General features: G+C 44.4%; 1 protein-coding gene across 6 annotated transcripts in view; it reads left to right on the top strand.

Moving 5' to 3' along the window:
* The first annotated feature begins 337 nt into the window (after nucleotides 1-337).
* The window catches only part of LOC310800179 (uncharacterized protein), a 34960-nt gene continuing 19058 nt past the window's right edge, over nucleotides 338-16239 (top strand). For 2 of the 6 annotated variants that reach the window (XM_083662763.1, XM_083662767.1), the window contains exons 1-7: nucleotides 338-517; nucleotides 2486-2548; nucleotides 4156-4261; nucleotides 5630-5726; nucleotides 8273-8989; nucleotides 9100-9225; nucleotides 16130-16219. In XM_083662763.1, coding sequence (XP_083518889.1) covers nucleotides 449-517; nucleotides 2486-2548; nucleotides 4156-4261; nucleotides 5630-5726; nucleotides 8273-8989; nucleotides 9100-9225; nucleotides 16130-16219 — 1268 coding nt within the window. In that variant the 5' untranslated portion in view covers nucleotides 338-448. The remainder of the gene's footprint in view (nucleotides 518-2485; nucleotides 2549-4155; nucleotides 4262-5629; nucleotides 5727-8272; nucleotides 8990-9099; nucleotides 9226-16129; nucleotides 16220-16239) is intronic. The other 4 variants (XM_083662765.1, XM_083662768.1, XM_083662764.1 and 1 more) reach the window with 3 other exon arrangements.

Below are 16239 nucleotides of genomic sequence, written 5' to 3' on the forward strand. Positions count from 1 at the left end.
TGGCAGCATCAGGTTACTCCTGCCTGCCTGCCCAAGCATGCCTTGTTACTGCTGCTGTGTTTTGTGTATTTGTTCGACTCCTTGCAAAAAAATAAATTAGTTGCCGCATTTTCAGGATGGGAGATATATTTTAGTGTTGTTATTTTATTTTTATTTTTTTTTGCCTGGCTCCAATGCCCCCCCCCCCTAGTAGCGATGCCCCTGGAAGCTTACCCCTTTACCCCCCTTATGGGCGGCCCTGTCCACACACTAGCACCATGCCATGCAGCTGTTGTTGTCATGTGTCGTGGTCAGCTGGCGTCTCAGGAGGACACGCCCCTCTTGGCTGAATGGACTGCGCGCTGTGCGTAATGTGCAAGGGATCCAAACCTCTGTCCTTTCTCACTTCCTAAATCATAATAATATATTTCCACATTATTAATTCGCCTGCAGTCGATTAAATGCAGCGATGACGCGAGAGGAAGATCTTATCCGGATTGCAAAGAAACTCGACAAGATGGTGTCCAGGAATAACACGGTACGTGGAGACTATTTAGTTTGACACCCACAGGTGGCTGCATGTTTTTCGTCCACCTCGTGTTGTTAGTTGGTAGGCTTGTAACGTTGTTAGTAGGCCTTCTTCAATCAAAAACGTCCAGTTTAGTTTTGTTGTCGGGTTTATGCTGTGTAGAGCGTTGCGATCGTTGACTGAGAGAAAGCATCCGTTGTAAACAGTTGGTCGTACTGTAACACATGTTGGAACAGGTGTTTGGAACAAGGTTTCTGCTTGCAGGACATATAATCGGTCCCCCTGAGCAAAAGCGTTTAATGTGCGCCAAGTTTTGCTAACTTTTTTGGCCACTTTCTACTAGTCCTTTCGTGGTTTTCATTATGAAACAGACAGCAGTCTTCCGTGTATACAAACGAAAGTAAACAGCGCAGGTTAAAGGCGCGCCAGTGCGCAGAAAGTAGGCCGTGGTTTTATAGGCCGTCTTTTGCGCACAGTACTTTGGCGGAGTTGTAAACAGTGTGGTGTAGTAGTTAGACCACAGTCTGCCCAACTGTCAGCAGTGTTTATAAACAAAAATCCGTTATTTTAAGAAAAAGTGTAGTCTAGTCTAGTTTGCCTATTTCTGCAGCAGATATGTATTGCAATCATTAAAACGTGGTTTGTAATAATCATAATGCATAATCCAAAGAGAAATGCATAATACAGTACATTGTTTTGTTGTTGTCTAAAGGCAGAGGTTCTCAAATGTTTTTCAGCCAAGGACCCCTTACAAGATAGAAAATATACCGGGGGACCCCCTCATTCTGATTTGTGATTTTGGGCTAAGCTTAAAGTCGAGCTGAACCCAAGAATGACTTTTCAATTTCTTTCAGTTCAAATACCTGGGTATGCAGTGCACCTATTTAATAATGTAGGCCAAACAAATCACAACAATCTAATTTCTTTAGTTTTTCACACTTTTTCACATCAAAAGTTCGTTTTTCAAGATTTCATTGATAACAGTAATGTACAGTTTGCTGACATCACCTAGTACTATCAAATTTCTACCCCATATCAACCAATCATATCAGGACATGCAGCTGTCAATCAAATCTTCATTTCAGGACAATTTTCTCTTCCAAATGAAGTAGAAAATGGCGCCTAGTGCCTGTCATCTGGCAGAATTCCTATCCCATAAACTAACTACTAACTTGGCCAATTGTTAGAAACATGAACAAAAAACAAAAACTATAATCTCTAAGAATGCAAAGAAATGTAACTGGCTCGTTAAAACGCGCATTCCAGGAATATTATTTACATTTATAACGATAATGGCGCGCGCCTCCGAGCCTGACAGCCTCCCTGGCTGTCAGGGGTCGTCTCTCGGAGATTTCAGGCGGGCGGGCACCACCTATGCATCGGATTGTCCGCTCGCTCCGCACGAAGCCGGTGGCTGCCTGGTGCTCCGCGGATCCCACTGGCGTAGCACGGCAACACGCTGAATCCCACCCGATTTGGGGGTGGAACACGCCAGGATTGGCCGATGCCAAAGCCAGTCGACAGAATTGTCAAATCAAATCATCGACACCGTATATGGTCCGCCTCTCAATTTGTTTTCAGTCTGAAACGGACTCAGATGCATGTGACGAACGGGTTCACCTCGACTTTAAAGTATAAAATATTTTCGTTGAACTATGAAGCTTTTGCAAAAAAAAAAGAAGAAAAAAAGTTTTTGTTTTTATTTTCCTGAAAACTTTTCGCGGACCCCCTGGCAAAGTGACCCCTGGGGGTTCCCGGACCCCCATTTGAGAACCACTGGCCTAAGTAACTTCAGTGTGATGTCACTTATTATTATGTATATTATGAATTATGGCATAAATATGTATGTCTCTGTAAAAAGGTGGTAGACCATATTCTGCAAATACCAATGTACATTTCTAAATATATGTTTTTGGTCAATTCAACATAGAAGATAGAAGGTCTAATTGGAACCGGCTATGTGTTTTGTTTGTGCAGGAGGGCGCCATCGACCTGCTGATGGAACTGAAGAATTTCAACCTGACACTCAAACTTCTTCAGGTAGGCTGAGCTCTATAGTCTGCTTGATATGCACATACAGACAAAATAGTCTTGATATGGCTGCTTTATATATAGGTTAGAAAACAGCTTTACAATGCCCACTCAAATTACATAATCATGACGACAAATGCAGTGCCGGAAAACACAAAAGAAAAGACCCGTCAACGTATTGCCACCTCCAGGTTATAAATAAACAAATTAATGAAATAGTTATTGATGATCTAAACCAGTGGTTATCACGTCAAGGACGTGTTTCACGTCAAGGACCCCTAAACTGACACAAGTTAGACCACGGACCCCCATTTGATAAGACTTTGTCCCATCTGATACGGTTTTTGCTTTTAGATGTTTTATTAGGCTATAGAAAGTGTATGAAACCATGACCAAAATAGCCATACATTCTCTCATTGTGTTACTATGGATGGAATTATAGTGAAAACTAGAACGGGCTAAATTTGCTAAAGCAAATTGAATTGTGCTTGCTGTGGCGCGACGCTCCGCCCCCCTTGCACCGCCCCTGCCTTAGACCCCGCCCCTCCCATCCAGTATAAATACAGCCCCAATCGGCAATGTGTAGCTAGGACGTGTTTAGGCGGTTGCAAGGGTGTATTAACTGGTTGCTAGGGTGTTTTCAGCTGATCGGTATAGGGCATTCGTAGATCGTTGCTAGGCTGTAGTAAGTAGTTGTGGGCAGGAAATGGGCGGGCCTATCTGAGTAGAAGCGGGAGGAGCCAAGGAAACCAGGGCAGAAAGAATTTTGATCGTAGAAGCTACGGTCCCAAACGTATGAACTAAAACGTAAAGAGGGCAGCTATAGCGCCACCGTTAGGTCAATTGGTGTAATTTTTTAGGCCAGAGTAGAAGAGTACTCTATGAACCTATGTACCCAATTTGGGAACAGTCGCTCTTATGGTTTGTGAGATACAGGTACTTAATGTTGCTATAGCGCCCCCTATAGGCGAAATGAGACAATTTATTTTTATCAGCTCAGACTACATACGTGCACACCTGGCCGAAGTTTGGTTCACATTGAACAATGTGGTCCGGAGTTATGGGTTTTTTTGTGAACTAGGCCCCACCCACAAAACCTCAGAAGTCGATTATATCGCAACGGTGCGGTCTTTCAAAAAACTGCGAAATAAGTTTTGTGCAGGACAGTCCACACACTGTGTGTGATGTGGTTTGGTGAAGATCGGTCAAAATTTGAAGAAGAAATAGCAAAAAATACTTTTGGACAAAATAAAAAATGGCGGAAAATCTAGTTAGACGGAAATGGGCGGGGCCTATATCAGCAGATGCGGAATGACCCAAGGAATCCAGGGAAAAAGGAAGTTTGATTGTAGACGTTATGGACCAAAACATAAAGAGGGCTGTTATAGCGCCACCTAGTGGTCAACTAGTGTAATTTTTCCTGCCCATAGTAAAAGGTGAGGCTGTAAACCTACCTACGAAGTGTACCAGCAAGCACAATAATAAATGATCCCCCTTTTGCTGGGGACCCCCTGCAACCCCCTCAAGGACCCCCGGGGGTCCCCGGACCCCACTTTGAGAACCACTGATCTAAACTCATGCACAATAGTTTGATTTTCTTTTTGTTGTGTTTTCAGGAAACGAGGATTGGCATGTCTGTGAATGGTATCAGGAAGCATTGCACAGATGAGGAAGTGATCGCCTTGGCAAAAGTCCTCATTAAAGACTGGAAAAGACTTCTGGGTACAGTACATGTCTTTGTAGACAGATACAGGTCGTGCATGTCAACAGCTGTTTGTACTCGAGCAATAGAACACATCATGGATAGGGCTGGGTATTCAATATCGATTTGGTTAGTGATACCATAGGCATGTTTTTTTAGCTGTAACCTGAATTACATGACTGTCCAGTTATGTAACACAGAGGTTCCCAACCTTTTTTGCGCCAAGTAGATACATGGGGGAAAAAAGTTGCGGACCGGTTGTCAATTTTAATGGTTTTAGTTACACATATATTTACCCACCTGGGGCGGGTTGCACCAACTAGTCTTACACTGGTCTTAAGCTAAGTTGGTCGTAACTTTACGACCTAACAGCTACGCCGGTTGCACCAAGACGGCTTAAGCCTTATTTTCACTACGCCCAGGCGTAACTCCTACGCCTGGTCAGGAGGAGGCGTAGCGCCTGCCTGTAACAGAGATCTCTGCGGAGACCTTTTTGACTCCTTACCGTCATCGTCGTAACACAGCCAGTTCTCCGTCTTTGAAGCACGATGTTAGATTATAACTAACTAGTTGTGTGGCTTAGCCTTCCCAAATGTTGCCGTATTTTTTTTTAGAATTTAATACATAGAATTGGGAACGTTACATTCAATTTCATTCAGACCGTCTGTCTGGCTCAATCGCCGCCATTTTTCCCCCGGAGCGAGGGAGGGTGGGAGGAGTGTAGTGTAGTGACGCACATACAGTAGTGGCCACTGTAAAAAAACAAAGCAAGTTATTTTCGTGGGGGTCAGTGAAATAGCAGAGCGCGAGGCACATTTGTGGGCCAATCAGAGGGCATTCCCCGACAATTCACATGAACGCAGACGTAAGCCGTGTTGGTGCAACAGGCATAAATCCACTCTAAAGACTGGTCTTAACTAAGACCGACGTAGGAGTTACGACCAGGCATAGTTAAGACCAGTTGGTGCAACCGGCCCCAGGTGGTGAAAAAGGGTAAATAACAGCCTTTTCATCTGTCAATAAAGACACTTTCACAATTATGCACAGTGATTTGATTTCAGCCTATATAATTTCTAAAAGTAGATATTAATGATCAAACATTTCCATTTATGTAGCCTACAGTATTTATGTTTTTGTTTCAACTACAAACATAAATAAACGTCAACTTGAAACTATGTTTCGACTACCACACACAGCCTATAATAGTATAGCCTATGTTTATTTAAAAAAAAGAAAACGTTTTTAAAAATAAAATAATCGATCTCTGGACATATGAATCGATATCAAAGGATTAAAATAAATATCGGAGAATCGTTTTTTTTTTAACCCAGCCCTAATCATGGAATTGAATGATTCCTGATGTTGTTGATATTGACTTGACCCCACAGACCCCGGCCATACTCAGAGTGACAAAGTGAAGAACGGTTTTGACTCGGGCAAAACGGCAGCGTCTCCAGACCGCTCGCCCTCTGAGACCCAACGCAGGTTAGTGCTTTTCCAGGAGTCGGAACAGAAACTATACAGGCAGAGATAAGTAACATGCCGGTTCACACACAAGTGGGCACATTACAATACAGTTGTGGGCCCTTATTCTAGAGTACCAGCAGCTACAACGCCTACCCTTTACATCGACTTTACAATGGAAACACAGGCGTTTAATTGTAATGTCGTTGTAATGTCTTTCATTGAGGGCGTGGTGCACATGTCATGGTCACATAGGGGCCATTTACACCTGGCGCTAACATGCGTTTTCTGTGATCAGATTGCAATCAGATTGTGTTTTATCACTTGAAATGCCAGGTGTAAACACCCCCAAAACGCATTGAAGAAGGATTGCAATCTGATTGGCCAAACCACCTCCGGAGGTGGTCAGGGATGCATTGTGTACACATTGAACACAAGTGTAAATGCAATGTGTCCTCTCAATCTGGATACAGCAACTTTATGCGGATTGAGAGGACAACCATTTCTGCAATCTGATTGCAATCAGATCGCAGAAAATGCATGTTAACGCCAGGTGTAAATGGAATCAGGCTGAAGTGATAAAATACAATCTGATTGCAATCTGATCACAGAAAACGCATGTTAGCGCCAGGTGTAAATGGCCTGTTATCTTTGATTGTAGTTGACACTTGTGCCACACCTACCCTAGTCTCGACGGCAGACCCGTGAGAGTTCTTACGCTGATACACTACGTTACTGCATGCTGCAGAGCTCTCTCTGGGTCTGGGACACTTTCCCTCAGAGGGCTGGTTATGGGAGGGAACCGTTCACTTGGCCAGTCATATATGCCAGTGATGGCTTCAGTCCTCTCCAATCAGTTAACGACTTTGCGATCGGACGACGCGGGAGGCGCAGCCCATTTTTCGAACCGCTCTCTCATCGGTGCTACGACCTGTCACTCATTCAATTTCAACCCGCCTTCAAAAACCAGCAGTGGCTGTGAAGTGGCACAGACTCATTTATGTAGTATGCGGAGCGCAGCGATTCAATGTAATATTTGAGTCTGGGGAGAGACTGCACCTACCCCACATGTTCATACCATTTGTGAATCAGACCATGAGTCACTTTGATAGTTATCTTGACTAGGGCTGGGTATCGCCACTGACTTCCCGATACGATTCCGATACACAAGGTCCCAAGTCGATACGATACGATTCGATATCGATATTTTAGTTACAATACTGTATATATATATATATATATATATATATATATACAGTATATATATATTAGTGGTGGGACTCGATTAACATTTTTTATCTAATTAATTAGAGGCTTTGTAATTAATTAATCTAAATGAATCGCATATCAATATTTGACACAAGAAGCAACATTTTTCAATTCAAATGGATTTTGGTATATTAGTGAATAGGTGGTAGTAGTAGTAGTAGTAGTAGTAGTAGTAGTACTTAATTTGGCACATAGTAGTCAGTAGACTGAATTAATAACCAATTTACAGGTTAAAAAGCAAACATGAGCACAGGTTAAAATGCACAATTGGCACAGAGACAGAGGGACAATTGTCCCTCTGTCTCTCCCTCTGCCTCTCTCCCTCTGTCTCTCTCCCTCTGCCTCTCTCCCTCTGTCTCTCTCTCCCTCTGTCTCTCTCCCTCTGCCTCTCTCCCTCTGTCTCTCTCTCCCTCTGTCTCCCTCTGTCTCTCTCCCTCTGTCTCTCCCTCTGTCCCTCTCACTCCCTCTGTCTCTCTCTCTGTCCCTCTCACTCCCTCTGTCTCTCCCTCTGTCCCTCTCACTCCCTCTGTCTCTCCCTCCCTCTGTCTCACTCCCTCTGTCTCTCCCTCTGTCCCTCTCACTCCCTCTGTCTCTCCCTCTGTCCCTCTCACTCCCTCTGTCTCTCCCTCTGTCCCTCTTTCTCCCTCTGTCTCTCCCTCTGTCCCCCTCACTCCCTCTGTCCCTCTCACTCCCTCTGTCTCTCTCCCTCTGTGTCTGTCTCTCTCTCCCTCTGTCTCTCTCCCTCTGTCTCACTCCCTCTGTCTCTCTCCCTCTGTGTCTGTCTCTCTCTCCCTCTGTCTCTCTCCCTCTGTCTCTCTCCCTCTGTGTCTGTCTCTCTCTCCCTCTGTCTCTCTCCCTCTGTCTCTCTCCCTCTGTCTCTCTCCCTCTGTCTCTCTCCCTCTGTCTCTCTCCCTCTGTGTCTGTCTCTCTCTCCCTCTGTCTCTCTCCCTCTGTCTCTCTCCCTCTGTGTCTGTCTCTCTCTCCCTCTGTCTCTCTCCCTCTGTCTCTCTCCCTCTGTCTCTCTCCCTCTGTCTCTCTCCCTCTGCCTCTCTCCCTCTGCCTCTCTCCCTCTGTCTCTCCCTCTGCCTCTCTCCCTCTGTCTCTCCCTCTGCCTCTCTCCCTCTGTCTCTCTCCCTCTGTCTCTCTCCCTCTGTCTCTCTCTCCCTCTGTCTCTCTCCCTCTGTCTCTCTCCCTCGCCAAAACCCCCAGTCTCCTTTAAGCTGCTGTAGTGAGGCTGGTGAATGTGTTACGGGGCTTTTGCACGGGAACAAAAATGAGAGTTGCTTTCTTCTGTTAAGTCACAGGAGACCGGAGGTCAAAGTGAAACGTGACTCCGATCCTGAAAAGAAACGCACCGATCCAAACAGAAAAGAAAGACATAACGAGGAGCACAAAAATCGACACGCAGAAGAAGACCGCAGAGACGACACCACGCACCCCCAGGAGGAGCCCCAGATTAGAACGGAGAGGCTCTCGGTCTCGGAAGAAGACCAAAAACAAAGGGTTGCGGAGGAGCCCGAGCGGGAGACGGATCACAAAAAGGAAAGGCGCACGCAAGAGCCGCAAAGTGAAAAACACAAGCCGGAGCCGAGAAGAGAGAGAGGAACATCAGAGGAACCCAAAACATGGAGACACGTGGAAGAGCTGAAGAAGGAGAAGCTTCCCGAAGACCCCAAAAGGCACACCTACGCTGACGGCATGAAAAGGGACAGACATACAGACGGCATGAAAAGGGAGAGACGTGCAGACGAGATCAAAAGGGACAGACGCGCAGACGACATCAAAAGGGACAGACACGCGGACGACATCAAAAGGGACAGACACGCGGACGACATCAAAAGGGACAGACACGCGGACGACATCAAAAGGGAAAAACACACTGAAGAGACCAGGAACGAGAAGCCGACGCACGCGCCCCAACGAGAGAGGCCACCGTACGAACCCCAGAGACCGAAACCCGCCGACACGTACGAACCCCAGAGACCGAAACCCGCCGACAGACCGCTGTTTGAAAGGTGAGGAGAGGGAGTTGGGCTCAAAAAGATCGTCCGTTATTATTCCTGATGAATATGACCCAGCAGCTCCTCTCTTGGATTCAGAGCTGTTTGAATTCTTCCTTTTATAGGAGAGGAGTGCTGGACAGCAGCGTTCTGTATCCCACCCGCTTCCCCTCCCCTCCTCGACGCGCTCGCCCCGCTCGTCGCCCCCCTCTGCCGGCCAAACGCCCCTCTGTGGACCAGAGGAAAGACAGGTCAGGATGCCTGCTGCCTGCCTGCACTGGAGAGTCCATGCGTGTTATCGGGGACGGGACGATATATTGAAATTCAATATGTGGCAATACTATTGTGGGACATAAACATTGAATCGCCGTATAGAGACAGTCCGCATGTCTGGGAACGCCCATACAGGCTCTAGGAACGTCCACAATAGATGCTGGGTTAGCCTGGGGGCGGGGTCAGGGTGGGGTAAATTCCCCCGTTCTATCCATTCAGCAAAGTTAGAATTTAGCTGATAGCCCAGCCCAGGCAGACACGATCGGGGATTTAACCACCGCAGTAAACGCATATCTGAGCAGACGTCTTGTGTTGTGCTCTAGAACCCCCAAACCTGTAGTTTAGAGCCGCAGCACCGTCTTTTGGTGAGTCAGCCCATGAGATATATGGGCGGTTTTACCCCACTCGCACTCGCGCGCCAGCAGTTTAACATTTTGTGGGCGTTCCCAGACATGCGGACTGTCTATGACGAGACGTGGCCTCAACCTATTGGCTGCATTTCATTCTGCTGTAGTAATCGCATCACAACTTCGCAAAGTGTTGTTTACATCCTAGCAAGACAATGCCACCGCTAAGAAGATTTGTGGCTCAGAAATAAACATTCTTGGTTGTCACCAAGCTCTTATGACATCGTATCGTCAACCCCATATCGCCTAGCAAATCATAGCATGAGATGAGCAGATCGTCCCGTCCCTAGTAGATTGAATCGTTCCTTGATAACATCATGCATGAGTACGTCTCTAGTAGATTGAATCGTTCCTTGATAACACCATGCATGAGTATGTCCCTAGTAGATTGAATCGTTCCTTGATAACACCATGCATGAGTACGTCCCTAGTAGATTGAATCGTTCCTTGATAACACCGTGCATGAGTACGTCCCTAGTAGATTGAATCGTTCCTTGATAACACCGTGCATGAGTACGTCTCTAGTAGATTGAATCGTTCCTTGATAACACCGTGCATGAGTACGTCTCTAGTAGATTGAATCGTTCCTTGATAACACCATGCATGAGTATGTCCCTAGTAGATTGAATCGTTCCTTGATAACACCATGCATGAGTACGTCCCTAGTAGATTGAATCGTTCCTTGATAACACCGTGCATGAGTACGTCCCTAGTAGATTGAATCGTTCCTTGATAACACCATGCATGAGTACGTCCCTAGTAGATTGAATCGTTCCTTCATAACATGCATGAGTACGTCCCTAGTAGATTGAATCGTTCCTTGATAACACCGTGCATGAGTACGTCCCTAGTAGATTGAATCGTTCCTTGATAACACCGTGCATGAGTACGTCCCTAGTAGATTGAATCGTTCCTTGATGACACCATGCATGAGTACGTCCCTAGTAGATTGAATCGTTCCTTGATAACACCGTGCATGAGTACGCCCCTAGTAGATTGAATCGTTCCTTGATAACACCATGCATGAGTACGTCCCTAGTAGATTGAATCGTTCCTTGATAACACCCTGCATGAGTACGTCCCTAGTAGATTGAATCGTTCCTTGATAACACCATGCATGAGTACGTCCCTAGTAGATTGAATCGTTCCTTGATAACACCATGCATGAGTACGTCCCTAGTAGATTGAATCGTTCCTTGATAACACCATGCATGAGTACGTCCCTAGTAGATTGAATCGTTCCTTGATAACACCATGCATGAGTACGTCCCTAGTAGATTGAATCGTTCCTTGATGACACCATGCATGAGTACGTCCCTAGTAGATTGAATCGTTCCTTGATAACACCATGCATGAGTACGTCCCTAGTAGGGATGGGCATTTCTAGGAAAAACACTATTCGAAATTCGCTGGCCAAAGTCGACTTTTAATCGAAATTCGGGGGGGGGGGGGGAATTAATCTTTTTTTTTTTTTCTTTTTTTTTTGTGAGTGAAATGTTGCATTGTCTCCCCTGATTCTAAGTATAGTCGAATCGCTTGGTTTGAGCAAGTAGAACAATTTTTATAAGCATTTTAAGCAAGGTTTATGGAAAAATGAATGGCGGACGAAATCCCATGAAGAGGGAGAGGTTGCTTATAAAAATTGTTTTACTTGCTCCAACCAAGCAATTCGACTATACTTAGAATCAGGGGAGACAATGCAACATTTCACTCACAAAAAAAAAAAAAAAAAAAAAAAAATTCAATAAACGAATTTCGACTTTCAATAATAAAAGTCGACCTTGATAATAACAACGATTATTCGAAAATTCGATGCCCATCCCTAGTCCCTAGTAGATTGAATCGTTCCTTGATAACACCGTGCATGAGTATGTCCCTAGTAGATTGAATCGTTCCTTGATAACACCATGCATGAGTATGTCCCTAGTAGATTGAATCGTTCCTTGATAACACCATGCATGAGTACGTCCCTAGTAGATTGAATCGTTCCTTGATAACACCATGCATGAGTACGTCCCTAGTAGATTGAATCGTTCCTTGATGACACCATGCATGAGTACGTCCCTAGTAGATTGAATCATTCCTTGATAACACCATGCATGAGTACGTCCCTAGTAGATTGAATCGTTCCTTGATAACACCATGCATGAGTACGTCCCTAGTAGATTGAATCGTTCCTTGATAACACCGTGCATGAGTACGTCCCTAGTAGATTGAATCGTTCCTTGATAACACCATGCATGAGTACGTCCCTAGTAGATTGAATCGTTCCTTGATAACAACATGCATGAGTACGTCCCTAGTAGATTGAATCGTTCCTTGATAACACCATGCATGAGTACGTCCCTAGTAGATTGAATCGTTCCTTGATAACACCATGCATGAGTACGTCCCTAGTAGATTGAATCGTTCCTTGATAACACCATGCATGAGTACGTCCCTAGTAGATTGAATCGTTCCTTGATAACACCGTGCATGAGTACGTCCCTAGTAGATTGAATCGTTCCTTGATAACACCGTGCATGAGTACTTCCCTAGTAGATTGAATCGTTCCTTGATAACACCGTGCATGAGTACGTCCCTAGTAGATTGAATCGTTCCTTGATGACACCATGCATGAGTACGTCCCTAGTAGATTGAATCGTTCCTTGATAACACCATGCATGAGTACGTCCCTAGTAGATTGAATCGTTCCTTGATAACACCATGCATGAGTACGTCCCTAGTAGATTGAATCGTTCCTTGATAACACCATGCATGAGTACGTCCCTAGTAGATTGATTCGTTCCTTGATAACACCATGCATGAGTACGTCCCTAGTAGATTGATTCGTTCCTTGATAACACCCTGCATGAGTACGTCCCTAGTAGATTGAATCGTTCCTTGATAACACCCTGCATGAGTACGCCCCTAGTAGATTGAATCGTTCCTTGATAACACCATGCATGAGTACGTCCCTAGTAGATTGAATCGTTCCTTGATAACACCATGCATGAGTACGTCCCTAGTAGATTGATTCGTTCCTTGATAACACCCTGCATGAGTACGTCCCTAGTAGATTGAATCGTTCCTTGATAACACCCTGCATGAGTACCTCCCTAGTAGATTGAATCGTTCCTTGATAACACCATGCATGAGTACGTCCCTAGTAGATTGAATCGTTCCTTGATAACATCATGCATGAGTACGTCCCTAGTAGATTGAATCGTTCCTTGATGACACCGTGCATGAGTACGTCCCTAGTAGATTGAATCGTTCCTTGATAACACCATGCATGAGTACGTCTCTAGTAGATTGAATCGTTCCTTGATAACACCATGCATGAGTACGTCTCTAGTAGATTGAATCGTTCCTTGATAACACCATGCATGAGTACGTCTCTAGTAGATTGAATCGTTCCTTGATAACACCATGCATGAGTACGTCTCTAGTAGATTGAATCGTTCCTTGATGACACCATGCATGAGTACGTCCCTAGTAGATTGAATCGTTCCTTGATAACACCATGCATGAGTACGTCCCTAGTAGATTGAATCGTTCCTTGATAACACCATGCATGAGTACGTCCCTAGTAGATTGAATCGTTCCTTGATAACACCATGCATGAGTACGTCCCTAGTAGATTGAATCGTTCCTTGATAACACCATGCATGAGTATGTCCCTAGTAGATTGAATCGCTCCTTGATAACACCATGCATGAGTACGTCCCTAGTAGATTGAATCGTTCCTTGATAACACCATGCATGAGTACGTCCCTAGTAGATTGAATCGTTCCTTGATAACACCATGCATGAGTACGTCCCTAGTAGATTGAATCGTTCCTTGATAACACCATGCATGAGTATGTCCCTAGTAGATTGAATCGCTCCTTGATAACACCGTGCATGAGTACGTCCCTAGTAGATTGAATCGTTCCTTGATAACACCATGCATGAGTACGTCCCTAGTAGATTGAATCGTTCCTTGATAACACCATGCATGAGTACGTCCCTAGTAGATTGAATCGTTCCTTGATAACACCATGCATGAGTACGTCCCTAGTAGATTGAATCGTTCCTTGATAACACCGTGCATGAGTACGTCCCTAGTAGATTGAATCGTTCCTTGATAACACCGTGCATGAGTACGTCCCTAGTAGATTGAATCGCTCCTTGATAACACCGTGCATGAGTACGTCCCTAGTAGATTGAATCATTCCTTGATAACACCATGCATGAGTATGTCTCTAGTAGATTGAATCGCTCCTTGATAACACCGTGCATGAGTATGTCTCTAGTAGATTGAATCGTTCCTTGATAACACCATGCATGAGTACGTCCCTAGTAGATTGAATCGCTCCTTGATAACACCGTGCATGAGTACGTCCCTAGTAGATTGAATCATTCCTTGATAACACCATGCATGAGTACGTCCCTAGTAGATTGAATCGTTCCTTGATAACACCATGCATGAGTATGTCTCTAGTAGATTGAATCGTTCCTTGATAACACCATGCATGAGTACGTCCCTAGTAGATTGAATCGTTCCTTGATAACACCATGCATGAGTACGTCCCTAGTAGATTGAATCGTTCCTTGATAACACCGTGCATGAGTACGTCCCTAGTAGATTGAATCGCTCCTTGATAACACCGTGCATGAGTACGTCCCTAGTAGATTGAATCATTCCTTGATAACACCATGCATGAGTACGTCCCTAGTAGATTGAATCGTTCCTTGATAACACCATGCATGAGTATGTCTCTAGTAGATTGAATCGTTCCTTGATGACACCATGCATGAGTACGTCCCTAGTAGATTGAATCGTTCCTTGATGACACCATGCATGAGTACGTCCCTAGTAGATTGAATCGTTCCTTGATAACACCATGCATGAGTACGTCCCTAGTAGATTGAATCGTTCCTTGATAACACCATGCATGAGTACGTCCCTAGTAGATTGAATCGTTCCTTGATAACACCGTGCATGAGTACGTCCCTAGTAGATTGAATCGCTCCTTGATAACACCGTGCATGAGTACGTCCCTAGTAGATTGAATCATTCCTTGATAACACCATGCATGAGTACGTCCCTAGTAGATTGAATCGTTCCTTGATAACACCATGCATGAGTATGTCTCTAGTAGATTGAATCGTTCCTTGATGACACCATGCATGAGTATGTCTCTAGTAGATTGAATCGTTCCTTGATGACACCATGCATGAGTACGTCCCTAGTAGATTGAATCGTTCCTTGATGACACCGTGCATGAGTACGTCCCTAGTAGATTGAATCGTTCCTTGATAACACCATGCATGAGTACGTCCCTAGTAGATTGAATTGCTGCTGTGCATGGTGCACGATGGGAAAGGTCAGTCAGGTGTGTGTCTAGTAAAACAACATTTGGGCTGTCTTGAGTGTTATTAGCTGGAGCGGCATGCCGGGGAGTGGTGTGTGTGTGTGTGTGTGTGTGTGTGTGTGTGTGTGTGTCTGTGTGTGTGTGTGTGTGTGTGTGTGTGTCTGTGTGTCTGTGTGTGTGTGTGTGTGTGTGTTAGGGCATTCACGACTAGTGAATTTTACTAGTCGACTAGTCGTCCCTAAAGGTAGTCGACTAGTCGACTAACCGTTTTTAATTTATTTTTAATAATTTTTTTTTTTTTTTTTTTTTTTTTTTTTTTTTTTTTTTTTTAATCTTTAAGAAAGAACATGAGGTATTTACACGACATACATGGACTATCATATCCCATATCCCCCACAAAGAACATCAAAACACAACAAAACAAAACAAGAAAACTGCATAAGATACACAATAATCCAAGAACAAACAAGACTATTGGACAAACAACCAAACAAAAACAATGCATTCAGCTCCTATCCTGATAAGCCTAATGACACTGGGGTAAAAAGTTCTTAAAGTCAAACTCTGTATGTGGTTGCCATATTTTGGGGATGTCTAAGAATCTGCCTTTGCTCTTGTAGTAAATGTTATCCAACGTATGGTAGCTTGAGAGTTCATTCCACCAGTGAACTACAGCTGGGGGATTGGATGCTTTCCAATTTAAAGCTATGCATTTCCTAGCTGCCAACAGGGCAAGATCTATGTATTTACTTTGAATGCATTGTTTTTGTTTGGTTGTTTGTCCAATAGTCTTGTTTGTTCTTGGATTATTGTGTATCTTATGCAGTTTTCTTGTTTTGTTTTGTTGTGTTTTGATGTTCTTTGTGGGGGATATGGGATATGTTCTTTCTTAAAGATATAAAAAAAAAAAAAAAAAAAAAAAAAAAAAAATTCTTTTTTTTTTTTTTTTTGCTAAAACGACTAGTCGACTACTAAGCACAGTGTCGACTAGTGGTTTTACTAGTCGACTAGTCGACTAGTCGACTAGTCTGTGAATGCCCTAGTGTGTGTGTGTGTGTGTGTGTGTGTGTGTGCGTGTCTGTGTGTGTGTGTGTTAGACAGGCGGAGCGCTGATCTGTGTTGTGACAATTGTTCAGGAAAGACGGTAAAGACTCACATCCACACGCTCCTCGGTCCGCCTCTCCTCCGGCTAGGCTCCGCCCCTCACTGGAAGTAAAGAAAGAGAGGTCAGCCATGTTTTCTTCAC

The sequence above is a fragment of the Poromitra crassiceps genome (genome assembly GCF_964638095.1).
Source record: "Poromitra crassiceps genome assembly, chromosome: 29".
Classification (NCBI taxonomy): domain Eukaryota; kingdom Metazoa; phylum Chordata; class Actinopteri; order Beryciformes; family Melamphaidae; genus Poromitra; species Poromitra crassiceps.